A 16,790-nucleotide genomic window follows, 5' to 3' on the forward strand; every position below is an offset into this window, starting at 1 on the left:
CCATGAGGCCAATGGTGACTTTCAAACAGTTACAGTGTTGAATGGCTGTGATAGGAGAAAACTGAGGATGGATCAACAACATTGTAGTTACTCCACAACACTAACCTAATTGACAGAGTGAAAAGAAGGAAGCCTGTAAAGAATAAAAATATTCACAGAATTGAAATCCTGTTTGCAACAAGGCACTAAAGTAATACTGCAAAACATATTTCCAAAACAATACACTTTTTGTCCTGAATACAAAGTGTTATGTTTGGGCAAATCCAATATAACACATTACTGAGTACCACTCTCCACATTTTCAAGCATAGTGGTGGCTGCATCATGTTATGGGTATGCTTGTGATCGTTAAGGACTGGGGAGTTTTTCAGGATAAAAAATAAATGGAATGGAACTAAGCACAAGCAAAATCCTAGAGGAAAACCTGGTTCAGTCTGCTTTCCACCAGACACTGGGAGATGAATTTACCTTTCAGCAGGACAATAACCTAAAACACAAGGCCAAATCTACACTGGAGTTGCTTACCAAGAAGACAGTGAATATGGCTGAGTTACAGTTTTGACTTAAATCTACTTGAAAATCTATGGCAAGACCTGAAAATGGTTGTCTAGCAATGATCAACAACCAATTTGACAGACTTTAATAATTGTTTTATAGAAACATTTGCAAATGTTGCACAATCCAGTTGTGGAAAGCTCTCAGATACTTACCTACAAAGACTCAGAGCTGTAATCGTTGCCCAAGGTGCTTCTACAAAGTATTGACTCAGGGGTGTGAATACTTATGTAAATGAGATATTTCTGTATTCCATTTTCAATAAATTAGCAAAAATGTCTAAAAACATGTTTTCACTTTGTCATTATGGGGTATTGTGTGTGTTGATGGGTGAGAAAAAAACAGTGAGAAAATAAGTGAAGGGGTTTGAGTACTTTCTGAAGGCACTGTACAGTATGTTTTATCCTTAGAATTTGGAGTTGGGGACTCTGCTCCCAGATCTGTGGATTGGGCAATTTTAATTGGCAGGTAGCCTAGCAGTTAACAGCATTGGGCCAGTAACCAAAGGTCGCTAGTTTGAATCCTCTAGCCGACTAGGTGAAAAATCTGTCATTGTGCCCTTGAGCAAGGCACTTAACCCTAATTGCTCCTGTATGTTGCTCTGGATAAGAGTGTCTGCTAAATAACACATTTGTTTAATGCGAATGCCAATAATTAGATGTTATCTTCATACACTACCAGTCAAAAGTTTTGACACACCTACTCATTCAAGGGTTTTTCTTTATTTTCACTATTTTCTACATTGCAATTTCTGAGGCTGGTAACTCTAATAAACTTATCCTCTGCAGCAGAGGTAAATCTGGGTCTTCCATTCCTGTGACGGTCCTCATGAGAGCCCATTTCATCATAGCGCTTGATGGTTTTTGCGACTGCACTTGAAGAAACTTTCAAAGTTCTTGAAATGTTCCGTATTGACTGACCTTCATGTCTTAAAGTAATGATGGACTGTCATTTCTCTTTGCTTATTTGAGCTGTTTTTGCCATAATATGGACTTGGTCTTTTACCAAATAGGGCTATCTTCTGTATACCCCCCTACCTTGTCACAATACAACTGATTGGCTCAAACGCATTAAGAAGGAAAGAAATTCCACAAATGATCTTTTAGAAGGCACACCTGTTCATTGAAATGCATGAGGGACAGAGAAAGGATGGTAGAGAGTAGACCGGAATAAGGAATGACGTCGGGCGATTGGGGACTATGTGGCAGACCAATTTTTTCCCGATGGAAGACGCAGGCCAAGATGTCGACACAAGTCCAGAGGATAGAATAGACGCTGGAGGGAGCAATGAAGAGGTCATTGCGGACTGAGGCCGAGGATAGAATAGACGCCGGAAGGGAAAGGAGGGGGAAAATTGAGTCCTTTGAGAAGGCAAGAAATAGATATTGGTCAGGAGAAATGCTGTATTATCATAAGTATACTTGGATGAATGAGGAGGAATGGAGGGAAAAAGAGAGGCAGAGAAGTTCTAAGAGAGAGAGGGAGGAAGACTGTGAGTTTGAGTCGGTAAAAAATGGCGGGAAAAAGGGAGAAGGTTTGTTAAAGAAGAGTGGTAGGAAATGTAAGCAAAGTGAGCTGAATCAGGAGTAGAAATGGAAGAGGGTGAAGTATCGGAGGTGGTAGGTGTGGTGAAGTGCTCGGAGCCAGAGGCTTGCACAGAGGGTCAGGATAAAGATGAGTCTGTGACAGTAGGAGTGAAATTTGTGGAAAAAGTGGATCCTTGCCTCTTGGCTGATCCATTTGTGGTTTCAAGATGGGTGAAAAAAGCGTTGGGTATAGTGGAATCGGTGAGGGTAACCAGAAGTGGTCTAGTGATAATTGTTTGTGTTTCTGTTGGGCAGAGGGAGAAGGTGCTCAGAGTTAAACAAATGGGGAAAAGAATTGTGAATTGTTTCGCTCTTAAGAAAAGGGTGCCATTGAGAGGAGTGATTACTGGGGTAGCAGTAAATGTAAAAGTGGATCAACTGAAGGAGAAAATTCCCAGTGTGTGTGATGCTCGTCGTTTGGTGCGACGTAAACAGGGTGGTGAGAGTGGGGAAACAGAAGAGTCATTGTTTGTTCTTTTGAGTTTTGAAGTTGAGTCTTTGCCGGATAAAGTGAAGTTAGGATATATAAGTTATCCAGTGCGAGCTTATGTGCCGAGTACATTACGATGTTACAGGTGTCAAACTTATGGGCATGTGGCAGCAGTATGTAGGAGGGAGATTCCAAGGTGTGAGAAGTGTGCAGAAGGGCATGAGACGAAGGAGTGTGAAGCAGTGGGGAAAGTGGTGGTATGTGCTAATTGTAGGGGTGGCCATGGGGCTGGGGATCAGACATGTCCAGTGCGAGAGAAGCAGGTTGAGGTTTCCAGGGTAAGAGTAGAGAAGAAGTTGTCATATGCGGAGGAAGTGAAGAAAGTAGAGGAAGAGGGGCCTGGGTGTGGGGGGGAGTGGTGAGAGTAGGAGCTATATACCAGTACAGTGGGATAAGCAAGCAAGTGATATATGTTTCAGTAAGATTGGGTTTTTAGCGTTTATAGCAATGGTTATTAATTGTACTGCAGGAATGGAACGCAAATTGTGGTTGTGGTGGCAGCTGCAGAGAGACATTTGGGTGTGCGAGACTTGACAGCAGAAGAGTTACAGGGAGTGTTAAGTGGTGATGTCCAATCATTTCAGGCTGAGGGCATGAAGTAGTAATGAGTATATTTAAATAGTGGAGAAGGGTGGGGTTAATCATTAGTAGTAGTTTTGAAGTGTAGTGTAGTGTTAGATGGTAGGATATTTCTTTGCTTTGTTTTATTTTATTTTCAAGAAAATATAAGGGAGTTGATCTCCAGTCTAGTAGGTGGCGGTAATGCAACAAATTGGATGCCAACCGCCGTTAAACCTCATTGAAGAAGACGAAGAATTGAAATGCATTCCAGGTGACTACCTCATGAAGCTGGTTGAGAGAATGCCAAGAGTGTGCAAAGCTGTCATCAAGGCAAAGGGTGGCTATTTGAAATATAAAATATTTGTTGATTTGTTGAACACTTTTTTGGTGTGTTATTTCATAGTTTTGATGTCTTCACTATTATTGTACAATGTAGAGAATAGTAAAAATAAAGAAAAACCCTTGAATGAGTAGGTGTGTCCAAACTTTTGACTGGTACTGTATGAGTTGAGGTGTGCATCATCATGATCATCACCATTCTGCATTCTCAGTCACGTGAGGAGCTAGCCTCTGATTATGAAGGCTGGTCAGCTGATATTTCGTTGAGCGCTGTGTGTGGAACAGGGATGGGAACAGCGTTGAAAACTAGGGAACCAGGAGCAGAAGACTAGTAGCTAGCTACAACAATAGTAAGAAATTGATGGTTTGGTGACAGTATTCGCTGTTCAATACCAGCATTGTTTCCTGTAGCTAGTTAGCTAGTAAAGCAAACGTTATGGATGATTCAGTGACATCCACCTCACTCAGTCTTAGCGAGCTACTGTAGCTTGCTAGGTAGCTTTAACTTGCTATGATGTAAGATGATCTAGCTTTCTGTCTAGAGACGTCACATTGCTAAATAACCTGAGTGTCAGTCGAATAAGAACATTAGCTAGTCATGTTGTACTCTAATATAACATTGTTGTTTTTGCTGAACAACGTTAGCCAGCGTACGTTACCAGAAGGTTTGCCCCGGTCCAACAAGTGCTTCGCCTGTGCCATGGCTAACTAGTTAGCTAGCTTGCTAGTAATGTTAGTTAGCCAGCGGTACAATTAATTGTCAGCGCATATCGGCTTTGCGTCGTCGATATACGCTGACAATTAATTGTACGGTTGGCTAGCGAATTTTAGAGGGAACTGCTTTGTTATTATGTAGCTAGTTAACGATTAGTGTTTTTAGTGTGTTTTGACAGCTGATTAGACTCACTGCCTGGCTCGAGCTGTCAAAAGATGTTCATGCAGATATGCTAAATAAGCAGTGATCCTACTCTAGAGCTCCTCTTGCATGGACTTTAACGATATAGTTTGCTAAATGTATCACCACTAGTTGATCAACCGTTGTAGTTATAGTGTTTAATATTGAAGATTTAGTCCTGCTTGACTGGTACAGCAGGTCACATGATGCAGCTTAATCCATAACTAGCTAACTAAACCTGTTATGGCACTCGAGGCATTTTCACTTCAAGAACATCTGAATATGTGTGTTTAAATTATTTATAATTAATATAGTGTGAACCTGTTGTCTGTCCTGAGTCAGTTTACACCCTAGACTGAGAAACTCAAAACCTTGGCTTGGCTAGAAAATCTGTCACTGATTGTACAAGATGAGATAGGGGGCCTATTGTGAGATGAAACTAAATATTTTACATTTACATTTTAGTCATTTAGCAGACGCTCTTATCCAGATCGACTTACAGTTAGTGAATGCATACATTTTTCATACTGGTCCCCCGTGGGGCCAATTCAACGTCTATTTCACGTCGCTTCAATGTAATTTCATTGAAATGACGTGGAAACAATGTTGATTCAACCAGTGGGTAGGGACTAGGGTGGAAACGGACTAAGATAGTGAAGACAATCAGGGGTTAACAGCTGTAAGGGAGAATGTAGCCTTGCTAGCCATCAGACCATTTGGGTTAACAGGGAGACGGAGGGAGTGAGGATCTACTGTCACATATGATGGTACTTTTACAAGTATTATAGTTCTTGAAGAGTGGCTACCCAGTTTCATGACAAAATAGTGACTAATGAGCCAATCTGAATTCCTGCAACGATTATGGGGGCTAGATGTCAGATATTTTTGGTCACGTGCCTGCTCCTTGCTCAAGTGTAAACTATCACACCATTAATACAGACTGTTCATCACTGCTGTACAATTAGTGTCATCCTTACAACACACAGATTAGAAGAGGGTGCAGGTCTATGCCAATCTTTTTCTCTGAAATTACACTTCAAGTCAAAAAGCTAAGGCTATTGTAGTGTTAAAGGAAACAACACAAGGGAACTCCGTTGGCAATGTAGGCCTATGTTTACTCAGTTGGCTGTCTTTTTGAAAACATTGGAGGCTCATCCCTTCTGGTAGAACTCAGCTTCTCCTGTTTACTGTGCAGGTGATGTTTTCAATCTCTTTGTCCCTAGCTAGATATCCAGGAGGATTGCTGTGCTGAGCAGGTGCACCCCACTACGCCACCATGGGGGAACTATTCAGAAGTGAGGAGATGACCCTGGCCCAGCTCTACCTCCAATCAGAGTCTGCCTACTGCTGCGTCAGCGAATTGGGAGAGATCGGAATGGTGCAATTCCGTGATGTGAGTTGTCCAGGCTTCTTCTTCCCTTCCTCATTGTGATGCTCTCTAGAGCCAGACTCAATGATTATTAACACTTATTGTCTTATTTTGAGGGCTATTCTGTCTGTCAATGGGTGGCATCTCATTCCTTCCATCTTCAGGCTATATAGGTCTAGAACAGTGTAATGTATGGCTGTTAACAAAGGACATACTCAGGAAGGAGGTAGATGAATATGGTAGTCTGTTGTAGTAACATTGAATCAGTCAGATGGTTGTGAAAGCACATACCTTTGCGTCTGCAACATTTTTATCATGTGCACATAGTTGACCCTTCAGGCTGAGCATGGGAAAGCTCACACATGACATCCCTCCAGGGATCATATGGGGTGGGGGAAAACAAAGGCAGTGTTTCCCATATATTCATTTAGCAGCTGCGGGCTGCCGCTGCTAAATCGTAGCCGCCACTCAAAAAAGGTATTATTATAATACATTTTGGGGATTCAGTTTAAACATAAATGACTAAAACCAGAAAAAGTATGTAGAAAATATAATGGACCTATACATATTTTTTTTTTTATAAGATCATATTTGAGAACTAACAGTCACCAAAATAAAAAATAGACAGGGAGAATTTCCAAGAAATAAAAACAAATGTCATGGCGTGGCGTGGGGCCCCCATGAATTTGGTTATATTTGAATCACTCAGATAGCATAAGAACGCTGCATAAACCATGGAAAGATGTGTAGAATTGCAGGAAAATTAACTTTAAAACAGTGACGTTTTGTCTCTGTAGCCAAGAGGGCCTCAAAACATTTATGTTGGCGATTGCATCATTGGCCACGTCCACTACCACGCCCACCACCTGTTGTTCCAGAAAAAACCCTGGAGTGACAAGATACAATGTGCACAGTGTACAAAACATTAGGAACACCTTCCTAATATTGAGTTGCACCCCCTTTTGCCCTCTGAACAGCCTCAATTCGTCGGTGCATGGACTCTACAAGTACAAGTTGTCAAAAGCGTTCCACATGGATGCTGGGCAATGTTGACTCCAATGCTTCCCACAGTTGTGTGAAGTTGGCTGGATGTCCTTTGGGTGGTGGACCATTCTTGATACACACGGGAAATTGTTGAGCGTGAAACTCTGCAGCGTTGCAGTTCTTGAAACTCAAACTGGTGTGGCTGGCATCTACTACCATACCCCATTCAAAGGCTCTTAAATATTTTGTCTTGCTCATTCACCCTCTGAATTGCACACAGACAGTCCATACTCAATTGTCTCAAGTCTTAAAAATCCTTCTTTAACCTGTCTCCACATGTCAACATAATTTAACTTTCATGCATTTTGGAGTAGAATGTCCTTTGAAAAAGTCACCAGAAGTGACCTTCTCACAGTCGTTCTCCCAAAAAAACTCACGGGGGTGCATGCCCCCACACTGCCCCAGCATAAGGACATCCTCCCTACCCCCCACACTAACTTTGCCACACCTTCTGAAAAAAATCCTAGGGGAAACACTGAAAGGGACTAGCTGTTGTACCCAGTATGTGTTATTATACCCTTTTATTTGGTTGTACTACCTCTCCTCATTCATAAGACCATATGATAGCTAACTGGTGTCAGCATTGTTTTCAGAAGATATGCTGTTTTTGCACTGAGGTTTCCTGGATGATTTATTGCATTTTCAGAAATAAAGTATTGTTATAGAAGTAGCCTTAGCTACAATTTCTTTGAATGCATCTTAGTGTTACAATGCAATGTTTGTCTCTAATTGACAGATAATGGCAAATGGATTGAAGTCATTTTTATCCCTGCGATGGCAAAGGTTTTGAATAGTTGATATGTTTGCATTACAGTTGAACCCAGACGTGAACGTGTTCCAGCGCAAGTTTGTCAATGAAGTGCGTCGATGTGAGGAGATGGACCGCAAGCTGCGTGAGTGAGCTCAAGAGTTTAACCCATTGCTTCACGCATTATACTCCCCCATATTTACAACATTTGTACATTTTAGTCATTTAGCAGACGCTCTTATCCAGAGCGACTTACAGTTAGTGAGTGCATAAATTATTGAACCCCCAACCCTGGCATTGCAAATGCCATGCTCTACCAACTGAGCTACACGGGACTACAGTATCACTGCCATTAGTTACCCCTAATCAGACCCAGTCATCTCGCTCTCTCACAGGGTTTGTGGAGAAGGAGATCAAGAAAGCCAACATTCCAATGGTGGACACAGGAGAGAACCCAGAGGTCCCCCTCCCTAGGGACATGATTGACCTGGAGGTAACTTCTCCCCGTTCTCTCACTTGTGTCTAAGAATCCACTCCGGTTACGAAGTGCTCAACTCACCATGTCCCCAGCTCACTTAACTCCTCCATCACCCTCTCTCTATAGGCCACTTTTGAGAAGCTGGAGAATGAGCTGAAGGAGATCAACACCAACCAAGAGGCACTGAAGAAGAACTTCCTGGAGTTGACAGAGCTCAAGCACATCCTGCGCCGCACCCAGCAGTTCTTCGATGAGGTCAACTCCACTGTACACAAACCGATTCACTACTTACTCACAGCGTTTCTGTGGCTGCCTTATTGACTAGGCCCCTTGCAACTAAATAGTGTATCATAAGATTGTTAACTTAGGATGGATCAGATGTCTGCTAACATTTGCTTTGTGCTTTTTGAAACCGGTGTATTTATAACGGTTAGGTTATTACATTTACATCATTTAGCAGACGCTCTTATCCAGAGCGACTTACAAATTGGTGCATTCAACTTATGATAGCCAGTGGGACAACCACTTTTTTTGTATTTTTATGGGGGGTGGGGGAAGAAGGATTACTTCATACTATTCCAGGTATTCCTTAAAGAGGTAGGGTTTCAAGTGTCTCCGGAAGGTGGTCAGTGACTCCGCTGTCCTGGCGTCGTGGGGGAGCTTGTTCCACCATTGGGGTGCCAGAGCAGCGAATAGCTTTGACTGGGCTGAGTGGGAACTGTGCTTCCGTAGAGGTAGGGCAGCTAGCAGGCCAGAGGTGGATGAACGTAGTGCCCTCGTTTGGGTGTAGGGTCTGATCAGAGCCTGAAGGTAAGGAGGTGCCGTTCCCCTCACAGCTCCGTAGGCAAGCACCATGGTCTTGTAGTAGATGCGAGCCTCAACTGGAAGCCAGTGGAGTGTGCGGAGGAGCGGGGTGACATGAGAGAACTTGGGAAGGTTGAACACCAGACGGGCTGCAGCGTTCTGGATAAGTTGTAGGGGTTTAATGGCAGAGGCAGGGAGCCCAGCCAACAGCGAGTTGCAGTAATCCAGATGGGAGATGACAAGTGCCTGGATTAGGACCTGTGCCGCTTTCTGTGTAAGGTAGGGTCATACTCTGCGAATGTAGTAGAGCATGAACCTGCAGGATCGGGTCACCGCTTTGATGTTAGCGGAGAACGACAGGGTGTTGTCCAGGGTCACGCCAAGGTTATTTGCACTCTGGGAGGAGGACACAATGGAGTTGTCAACCGTGATGGCGAGATCATGGAGCGGGCAGTCCTTCCCCGGGAGGAAGAGCAGCTCCGTCTTGCCGAGGTTCAGCTTGAGGTGGTGATCCGACATCCACACTGATATGTCTGCCAGACATGCAGAGATGCGATTCGCCACCTGGTTATCAGAAGGGGGAAAGGAGAACATTAATTGTGTGTCGTCTGCGTAGCAATGATAGGAAAGACCATGTGAGGATATGACAGAGCAAAGTGACTTGGTGTATAGAGAGAATAGGAGAGGGCCTAGAACTGAGCCCTGGGGGACACCAGTGGTGAGAGCACGTGGTGCGGAGACAGATTCTTGCCACGCCACCTGGTAGGAGCGACCTGTCAGGTAGGACGCAATCCAAGAGTGAGCAGCGCCGGAGATGCCCAACTCGGAGAGGGTGGAGAGGAGGATCTGATGGTTCACAGTATCAAAGGCAGCGGGTAGGTCTAGAAGGATAAGAGCAGAGGAGAGAGAGTTAGCTTTAGCAGTGCGGAGAGCCTCCGTGACACAGAGAAGAGCAGTCTCAGTTGAATGACCAGTCTTGAAACCTGACTGGTTTGGATCAAGAACGTCATTCTGAGAGAGATAGCAGGAGAGTTGGCTAGAGACGGCACGCTCAAGAGTTTTGAAGAGAAAAGCTGGTCTGTAGTTGTTGACATCGGAGGGATCGAGTGTAGGTTTTTTGAGGAGGGGTGCAACTCTCGCTCTCTTGAAGACGGACGGGACATGGCCAGCGGTCAAGGATGAGTTGATGAGTGAGGTGAGGTAAGGGAGAAGGTCTCCGGAAATGGTCTGGAGAAGAGGGGAGGAGATAGGGTCAAGCGGGCAGGTTGTTGGGCGGCCGGGCATCACAAGTCGCAAGATTTCATCTGGAGAGAGAGGGGAGAAAGAAGTCAAAGCCTAGGGTAGGGCAGTATGAGCAGGACCAGCGGTGTCATTTGACTTAATAAATGAGGATCGGATGCCGTCAACCTTCTTTTCAAAATGGTTGACGAAGTCATCCACAGAGAGGGAGGAGGATTCAGCAGGGAGGAGAAGGTGGCAAAGAGCTTCCTAGGGTTAGAGGCAGAGGCTTGAAATTTGGAGTGGTAGAAAGTGGCTTTAGCAGCGGAAACAGAGGAAGAGAATGTAGAGAGGAGGGAGTGAAAAGATGACAGGTCCGCAGGGAGTCTAGCTTTCCTCTATTTCCGCTCGGCTGCCCGGAGCCCTCTTCTGTGAGCTCGCAATGAGTCGTCAAGCCACGGAGCAGGAGGGGAGGACCGAGCCGGCCGGGAGGATAGAGGACATAGTCAAAAGATGCAGAAAGGGAGGAGAGGAGGGTTGAGGAGGCAGAATCAGGAGATCGTAGGGAGAAGGATTTAGCAGAGGGAAGAGATGATAGGATGGAAGAGGAGAGAGTAGCGAGAGAGAGCGAAGGTTGCGACGGCACATTACCATCTGAGTAGGGGCAGAGTGAGTAGTGTTGGAGGAGAGCGAGAGAGAAAAGGATACAAAGTAGTGGTCGGAGACTGCAGTGAGATTAGTAGAAGAACAGCATCTAGTAAAGATGAGGTCAAGCGTATTGCCTGCCTTGTGAGTAGGGGGGATGGTGAGAGGGTGAGGTCAAAAGAGGAAAGGAGTGGAAGGAGGGAGGCAGAGAGAAATGAGTCAAAGGTAGACGTAGGGAGGTTAAAGTCACCCAGAACTGTGAGGGGTGAGCCATCCTCAGGAAAGGAACTTGTCAAGCTCATTGATGAACTGGGAACCTGAAGGGTGATAAATGACAAGGATGGGCTAGTGACTGTGACAGCATGGAATTCAAATGAGGAGATAGACAGATGGGTCAGAGAGAATGTCCACTTGGGAGAGAATGTCCACTTGGGAGAGATGAGGATTCCTGTGCCACCGCCGCGCTGACCAGATGCTCTCAGGGTATGCGAGAACACATGGTCAGAAGAGGAAAGAGCAGCAGTAGGAGTAGTAGTGTTTTCTGTGGTAATCCATGTTTTCGTCAGTGCCAAGAAGTCGAGGGACTGGAGGGTAGCATAGGCTGAGATGAACTCTGCCTTGTTGGCCGTAGAACGGCAGTTCCAGAGGCTGCCTGAGACCTGGAACTCCACGTGGGTCATGCACGCAGGGACCACCAGATTAGAGTGGCAGCAGCCACGCGGTGTGAAGCGTTTGTATGGCCTGTGCAGAGAGGAGAGAACAGGGATAGACAGACACATAGTTGACAGGCTACAGAAAAAGGCTACAATAATGCAAAGGAGATCGGAATGAAATGAACTAAACATCTGGGAAAGCGAGAGAGCGGGGCCTCCCTCACTTACATTTCACTGAAACACTCAAATATAACTCTCCCAACTTCCACTTTAGAAATGATAATTGTTGTAAACTACAGCGGTTCAATGTTTTATAGGAATAGACTCTAACTTAGTTTATTCAGCTAGCTAACTTGGTAGAGTATTCTTCTGTGAAAACCGTCCAGGGCACCGAATCCTATGACGCCATAGCCAACTAGCATGCCAGCCTCCAATAACACGGTTTAGCACCAATACTCGGTTACAACAAACCACCAGTGTTTTAACACGCCAAACAGATCATTTGTGTCCGTGTCAAACGTTGTGTAAAGTTTTGGGTTAGTTTTGATAGTTTGAGTGAGTACTTCGTCAACTTATTCAGCCAGTTAGTTAGCTAGACTAGTTAGCATGCTAGCTAGCCATTGCTCTCTGCCAACTAACCAACCCCTCCTCCCACGGCACAAAACACAGAGAGAGCCAAGCTAACGTTAACTAGTCACCCATGTCCCGAATTCCCTTGAACGACTCTGGTTAACAGTATGTAAAAACTAAACAAAAATAAATGTAGGTTATAACTTACCCTTAGTAACTACTGTTAGCCAGTTAAGTGCAAAGCTAGCCACTGAATCAATTCAGCCAGTTCGCGTCTGTCCCAACGGCGAGAAAGCGTCTCCAAATATTACAGCTAGGTCGTTCCAGCTATTGTTTAGTTAGCTATCCAGGTAGCAACAAGCTAGCTACATTTCGAGTACAGTAGCTACTAACTACCTAACGTTAACGCTTCAGATAATGAGGTTAGAAAAACAGCTGAATGGTAGGTAGCTAGCTGGCATAATTACAGGTACTCTTAAGCGTGAAATAACATTGGAAACAACTATCCACAGTTGCTAATAGTTACCAGTAGCTATTATTACTTGCCCAACCCCAGACCAGTTATTCAAGGTTTAATGATGCAACTAGGTTACATAGCAGAGTAATACGCCATACACAGATAGTCATTCTCATATGACGGAGACGAGACTACCTACTGTCTGTACCTTTTTGACCTGCTTCAAATCCACTCGACTGAGTTTGCAAGCAAAGGTACTTGAACTTAGAATGTTATCACCTCTTTTACAAGTGCTTATGAGGTCGCATAGGGGTAAATCATTCAGCCAAATGTGTAGCCTTTTTTGCCAATAATTTACTGTTCATATAAACACCAGCTAGCTGTTTACTATGTTTTATGAAGACCATCTCACTAGCCTGGTCTGTTTTGTTCAATATATCATCCTGCCCAGAGCTCAAGCCACTGAACCGTCAAACCTTCCCAGGGTGTAAATAGTTCAAATAAAATTGTATTTGCCACATGCGCCGAAAACAACCGGTGTAGACATTACCGTGAAATGCTTACTTACAGCCCTTAACCAACAATGCATTTATTTTTTAATAAAAAAGTAAAATAAAACAACAACAACAACAACAAAAAAGTGTTGAGAAAAAAACTGCAGAAGTAAAATAACAGTAGGGAGGCAATATACAGTGGGTACCAGTGCAGAGTCAGTGTGCGGGGGCACCGGCTAGTTGAGTTAATATGTACATGTGGGTAGAGTTAAAGTGACTATGCATAAATAATTAACAGAGTAGCAGCAGTGTAAAAAGATGGGGTGGGGGTGGGGGGGCAGTGCAAATAGTCTGGGTAGCCATGATTAGCTGTTCAGGAGTCTTATGGCTTGGGGGTAGAAGCTGTTGAGAAGCCTTTTGGACCTAGACTTGGCGCTCCGGTACCGCTTGCCGTATGGTAGCAGAGAGAACAGTCTATGACTAGGGTGGCTGGAGTCTTTGACAATTTTGAGGGCCTTCCTCTGACACCGCCTGGTATAGAGGTCCTGGATGGCAGAATAGTTCCCCCAACAACAAAGCTAGGCAGTTGTTCCTGAAAACAGGGATGCATTTCTAAATGTGTTATCACACGTCTAAATGCCTGAAAATATCTTGGTCTAAATGTAATGGTTGTCATTCTCTCCACCCCACTGCAGATGGAGGACCCCAACCTGCTGGAGGAGTCATCTACCCTGGTGGATCCTGCTGAAGCAGGGACCCGTGCTTCTCTCAGACTGGGGTGAGTCTGAGTCCTTGGTCCACTCTATTAAGGATGGATTAGCCATCTCCTCCAGATGTAAAGGTCAATAAAAGGACCGCCATTACATTAAACCATCTGTTCCTTCCTGGAGGTGGAGTCAGTGTAACACCTAACCAATGGTTTCGCCCACACAAGCTCAGGCTGTCAGATTAGTCGGCCAACTAAGCTCACTTAACGGAGTGTGTGTGGCGGTGCTGTGTGTCTTTGTGTGTACTATGTCCCTAAGCTGACAGCCCACATGCTCTGTCAGTATCGGTGGCCTAATTTCCTAATTACTTTTAATGGTTGGTAAGAAGCCAGTACTGCTACTACAGGTGCTACCACTATAGCCTGCTGCTTGACAGTAAGATGTAGCTCTCTGTTTATCAGGGTTCTGTGGACAGAGAGTGTGAGCAGATGGACAGAAATGATGATGATAAGCAGTTTACAGTTGTTTACAGAGCATGCAAACACCAGCAACACAAAATGGATACATGGACACAAATACATTCTAGAAGTGGGACTTCAAAGGTTGTAATCTATTTGCAGACAGAGATAAAGAAAAGAGATGTGATTAAATGTCATTATAAAGAAGTAAGGAAATTGGGGACAATTTCAACAGAAAATGGGATGGAAAAATTCACAATATCAGAAAACCGTGACCAATGTGGTTGAGTGGCAAAGCTTAGTGCTCATTTGATAATGGATTGTTAGGTACAGATGCAGTGCCCCAGGGACCTAGGACTTCCCATCTGAAGTCTGTCTATGTTTGATGCTCCTCCATGGCCCCCATGCCCTCAGCTCCCATTCCTATGTCCACCACTATCCAGAGAGGATGTTTTCATAAGCAGTGCTCCCATCACCAGTGTGAACAAACAAAATCAATGTGCCCGGGGTACATTCTGTCAGGCCGTTGCCATACACACTGATCTTGGATCAGCTCCAACTTGAGCTGCCATTTAGGGACCGAACTCATTGCAAATATCAAACACCTTATTTTGAAATAAGGTTGTGTTGAGGGATATACATTTCGTAGCTAATCTACTGTAAATGCTGATCCATTACTTATCGTCCTCCTGTAGGTTTGTTGCCGGGGTGATCGGCAGGGAGCGCATCCCTACGTTTGAGAGGATGCTGTGGAGGGTTTGCCGTGGTAACGTGTTCCTGAGGCAGGCAGACATTGAAGACTCACTGGAGGACCCTGCCACGGTCAGTAACTATTCACTGATACTAGTATAATAAACTGGAGGGCTTAGGGGAACAAAAACTATGCAAGATTTTGTGACCTATTCTGTGGGATACTGTTGTACCATGACTGCTTGGTGTCATTGCGTGATTGTCATATGAGTGGCATTGATGTCCTTATTCATGCTTCCTCATCCATACCCTTTATGATAGAGCAGAAGTATCACTATCATGTTTTGTCTCCTCTTCACTTAACTCATGTTGATGTTTCCTCTACAGGGTGACCAGGTCTATAAGTCTGTGTTCATCATATTCTTCCAAGGAGATCAGCTGAAGACCCGGGTCAGGAAGATATGTGAAGGGTAAGGGGCAGTGTTTGGTTGACAAATTCAAGGAACACTAACCAATCTAGACAGAGGAATGTTGGAATTGGTTTTGTTAAGACATTCTCCGTAATTGATCAACCCCTCTCTCCTTCACCCCTCAGGTTCCGAGCGTCACTGTACCCCTGTCCAGAGACCCCCCAGGAGAGGAAGGAGATGGCTGCAGGGGTGGCCACCCGTATCGATGACCTGCAGATGGTATGACCTGCCTGGCCTGTTGTAACACAGGGAGTCCACCCACAGAGTCAGCCAGACAAAACTAACAGATATTTACATTATATAATGGCTTGTTACATTCATTAAATCTAACAGATCCTTACAGTTTTCCTGAGAAATCACCCCGTTTTCAAATGGGTTAGTCTTTCAATATCTCTTTCAAATCTGTTTTCATTGTGAACTTGATCTGGGCTCTATCATGGCTTCTGATCACTGTTCCGTTTTCTTTGTAACTGTATACTCAGCTGCCGGAGGCTGTGGTGGTGGGGAGTGGAGTGGTATGTGACCGCATGGGGCTAATTCAAAGGTGGTTTTAGTCTGCCTTTCTGAAGGTAGAACAGTGACCTTTTTTCTATTGTTGAACATGAGATTAATCTCACATTTTGACCTGCTTTTTGGATGGATCTTTATTTACCTTTTTTCTGCTAACGTTAGACTTTTGCATAGTCAGGTTTCTTGCTCTGCGTCTTGCTGATGCAATTTCCACGGAAGTTTCAGTTCCTCTTTCTACCACTGCTATTTCCTCAGTACTAAGCCCTCAACTATATTATGATGAAGTGGACGGAAAGACTGACACTAGATTAGTTCACCCAGCAGTGTTGCCGTAATAGATAGTTTATCTATTACACAAGACCACAGAGGAGATGTTTGTTGATCACATTAGGGAGGCCTTCAAATTGAGTTAACTTCTGTTTGTGTCTGCAGTGCTCATATTATCTCAAACATTCTGGCTTCAGAGTGTCTGTCTCACTTAATCTATTTGGCGGTAGTGGGCGTCAGCATCAATGGGCTGGGTGTGAAAAAGCTACAAGGAGCGGTCAGAAACGGTTGTCATCCGTGCCGTGCCAGGCCCATGAGGTGGCTGAAATGGATCTGCCCCTGCCAGTTTGTGCCAGGCACTGGTGATGGAGGCACCGGTGTGATGTTAGTGGATAAACTCTCCCGCCCACACACACTGGCCTGGCTTTGGGAGAGCACCTCTAAACCTGGCACAGTGACTCACCGCTCTAAAACGGTGGCATAAACAGGCACGGGACTGGGAATGAAGGCCAATCCCAAAACAAACACACACACACACACACACAGAGCACCTCTTTGGTATTCTAATCCAGTGTGTAACACCCTGTCTCCTTGTGCCAACCGTGTCTGGTGACCCAGGAACAATGCCTGTCTCAGTGTTTTGCAGCTGTTGAGCAACATGTGAGCTGTGATCTTTAGAAGTCCAGTCCTCACAGACAGAACTGTAGTTTAGCCTAACATGGAACAGCAGCAGTGTATAGAGCAACACCATCCCTATACTCCCTCTGGGAATACCCACTTCT

General features: G+C 44.6%; 1 protein-coding gene across 3 annotated transcripts in view; it reads left to right on the forward strand.

The window, feature by feature from the left end:
* Positions 1-3,770: 3,770 nt before the first annotated feature.
* LOC121569577 (V-type proton ATPase 116 kDa subunit a1-like) overlaps positions 3,771-16,790 on the forward strand; it is a 28,356-nt gene continuing 15,336 nt past the window's right edge. For 2 of the 3 annotated variants that reach the window (XM_041880657.2, XM_041880659.2), the window contains exons 1-9: positions 3,771-3,881; positions 5,650-5,819; positions 7,654-7,732; positions 7,983-8,080; positions 8,192-8,320; positions 13,602-13,684; positions 14,767-14,893; positions 15,149-15,231; positions 15,357-15,450. In XM_041880657.2, the coding sequence (XP_041736591.1) occupies positions 5,703-5,819; positions 7,654-7,732; positions 7,983-8,080; positions 8,192-8,320; positions 13,602-13,684; positions 14,767-14,893; positions 15,149-15,231; positions 15,357-15,450 (810 nt within the window). In that variant the 5' untranslated portion in view covers positions 3,771-3,881; positions 5,650-5,702. The remainder of the gene's footprint in view (positions 3,882-5,649; positions 5,820-7,653; positions 7,733-7,982; positions 8,081-8,191; positions 8,321-13,601; positions 13,685-14,766; positions 14,894-15,148; positions 15,232-15,356; positions 15,451-16,790) is intronic. The other variant, XM_041880658.2, reaches the window with a different exon arrangement.

This window comes from Coregonus clupeaformis, chromosome 30 (assembly GCF_020615455.1).
Source record: "Coregonus clupeaformis isolate EN_2021a chromosome 30, ASM2061545v1, whole genome shotgun sequence".
Classification (NCBI taxonomy): domain Eukaryota; kingdom Metazoa; phylum Chordata; class Actinopteri; order Salmoniformes; family Salmonidae; genus Coregonus; species Coregonus clupeaformis.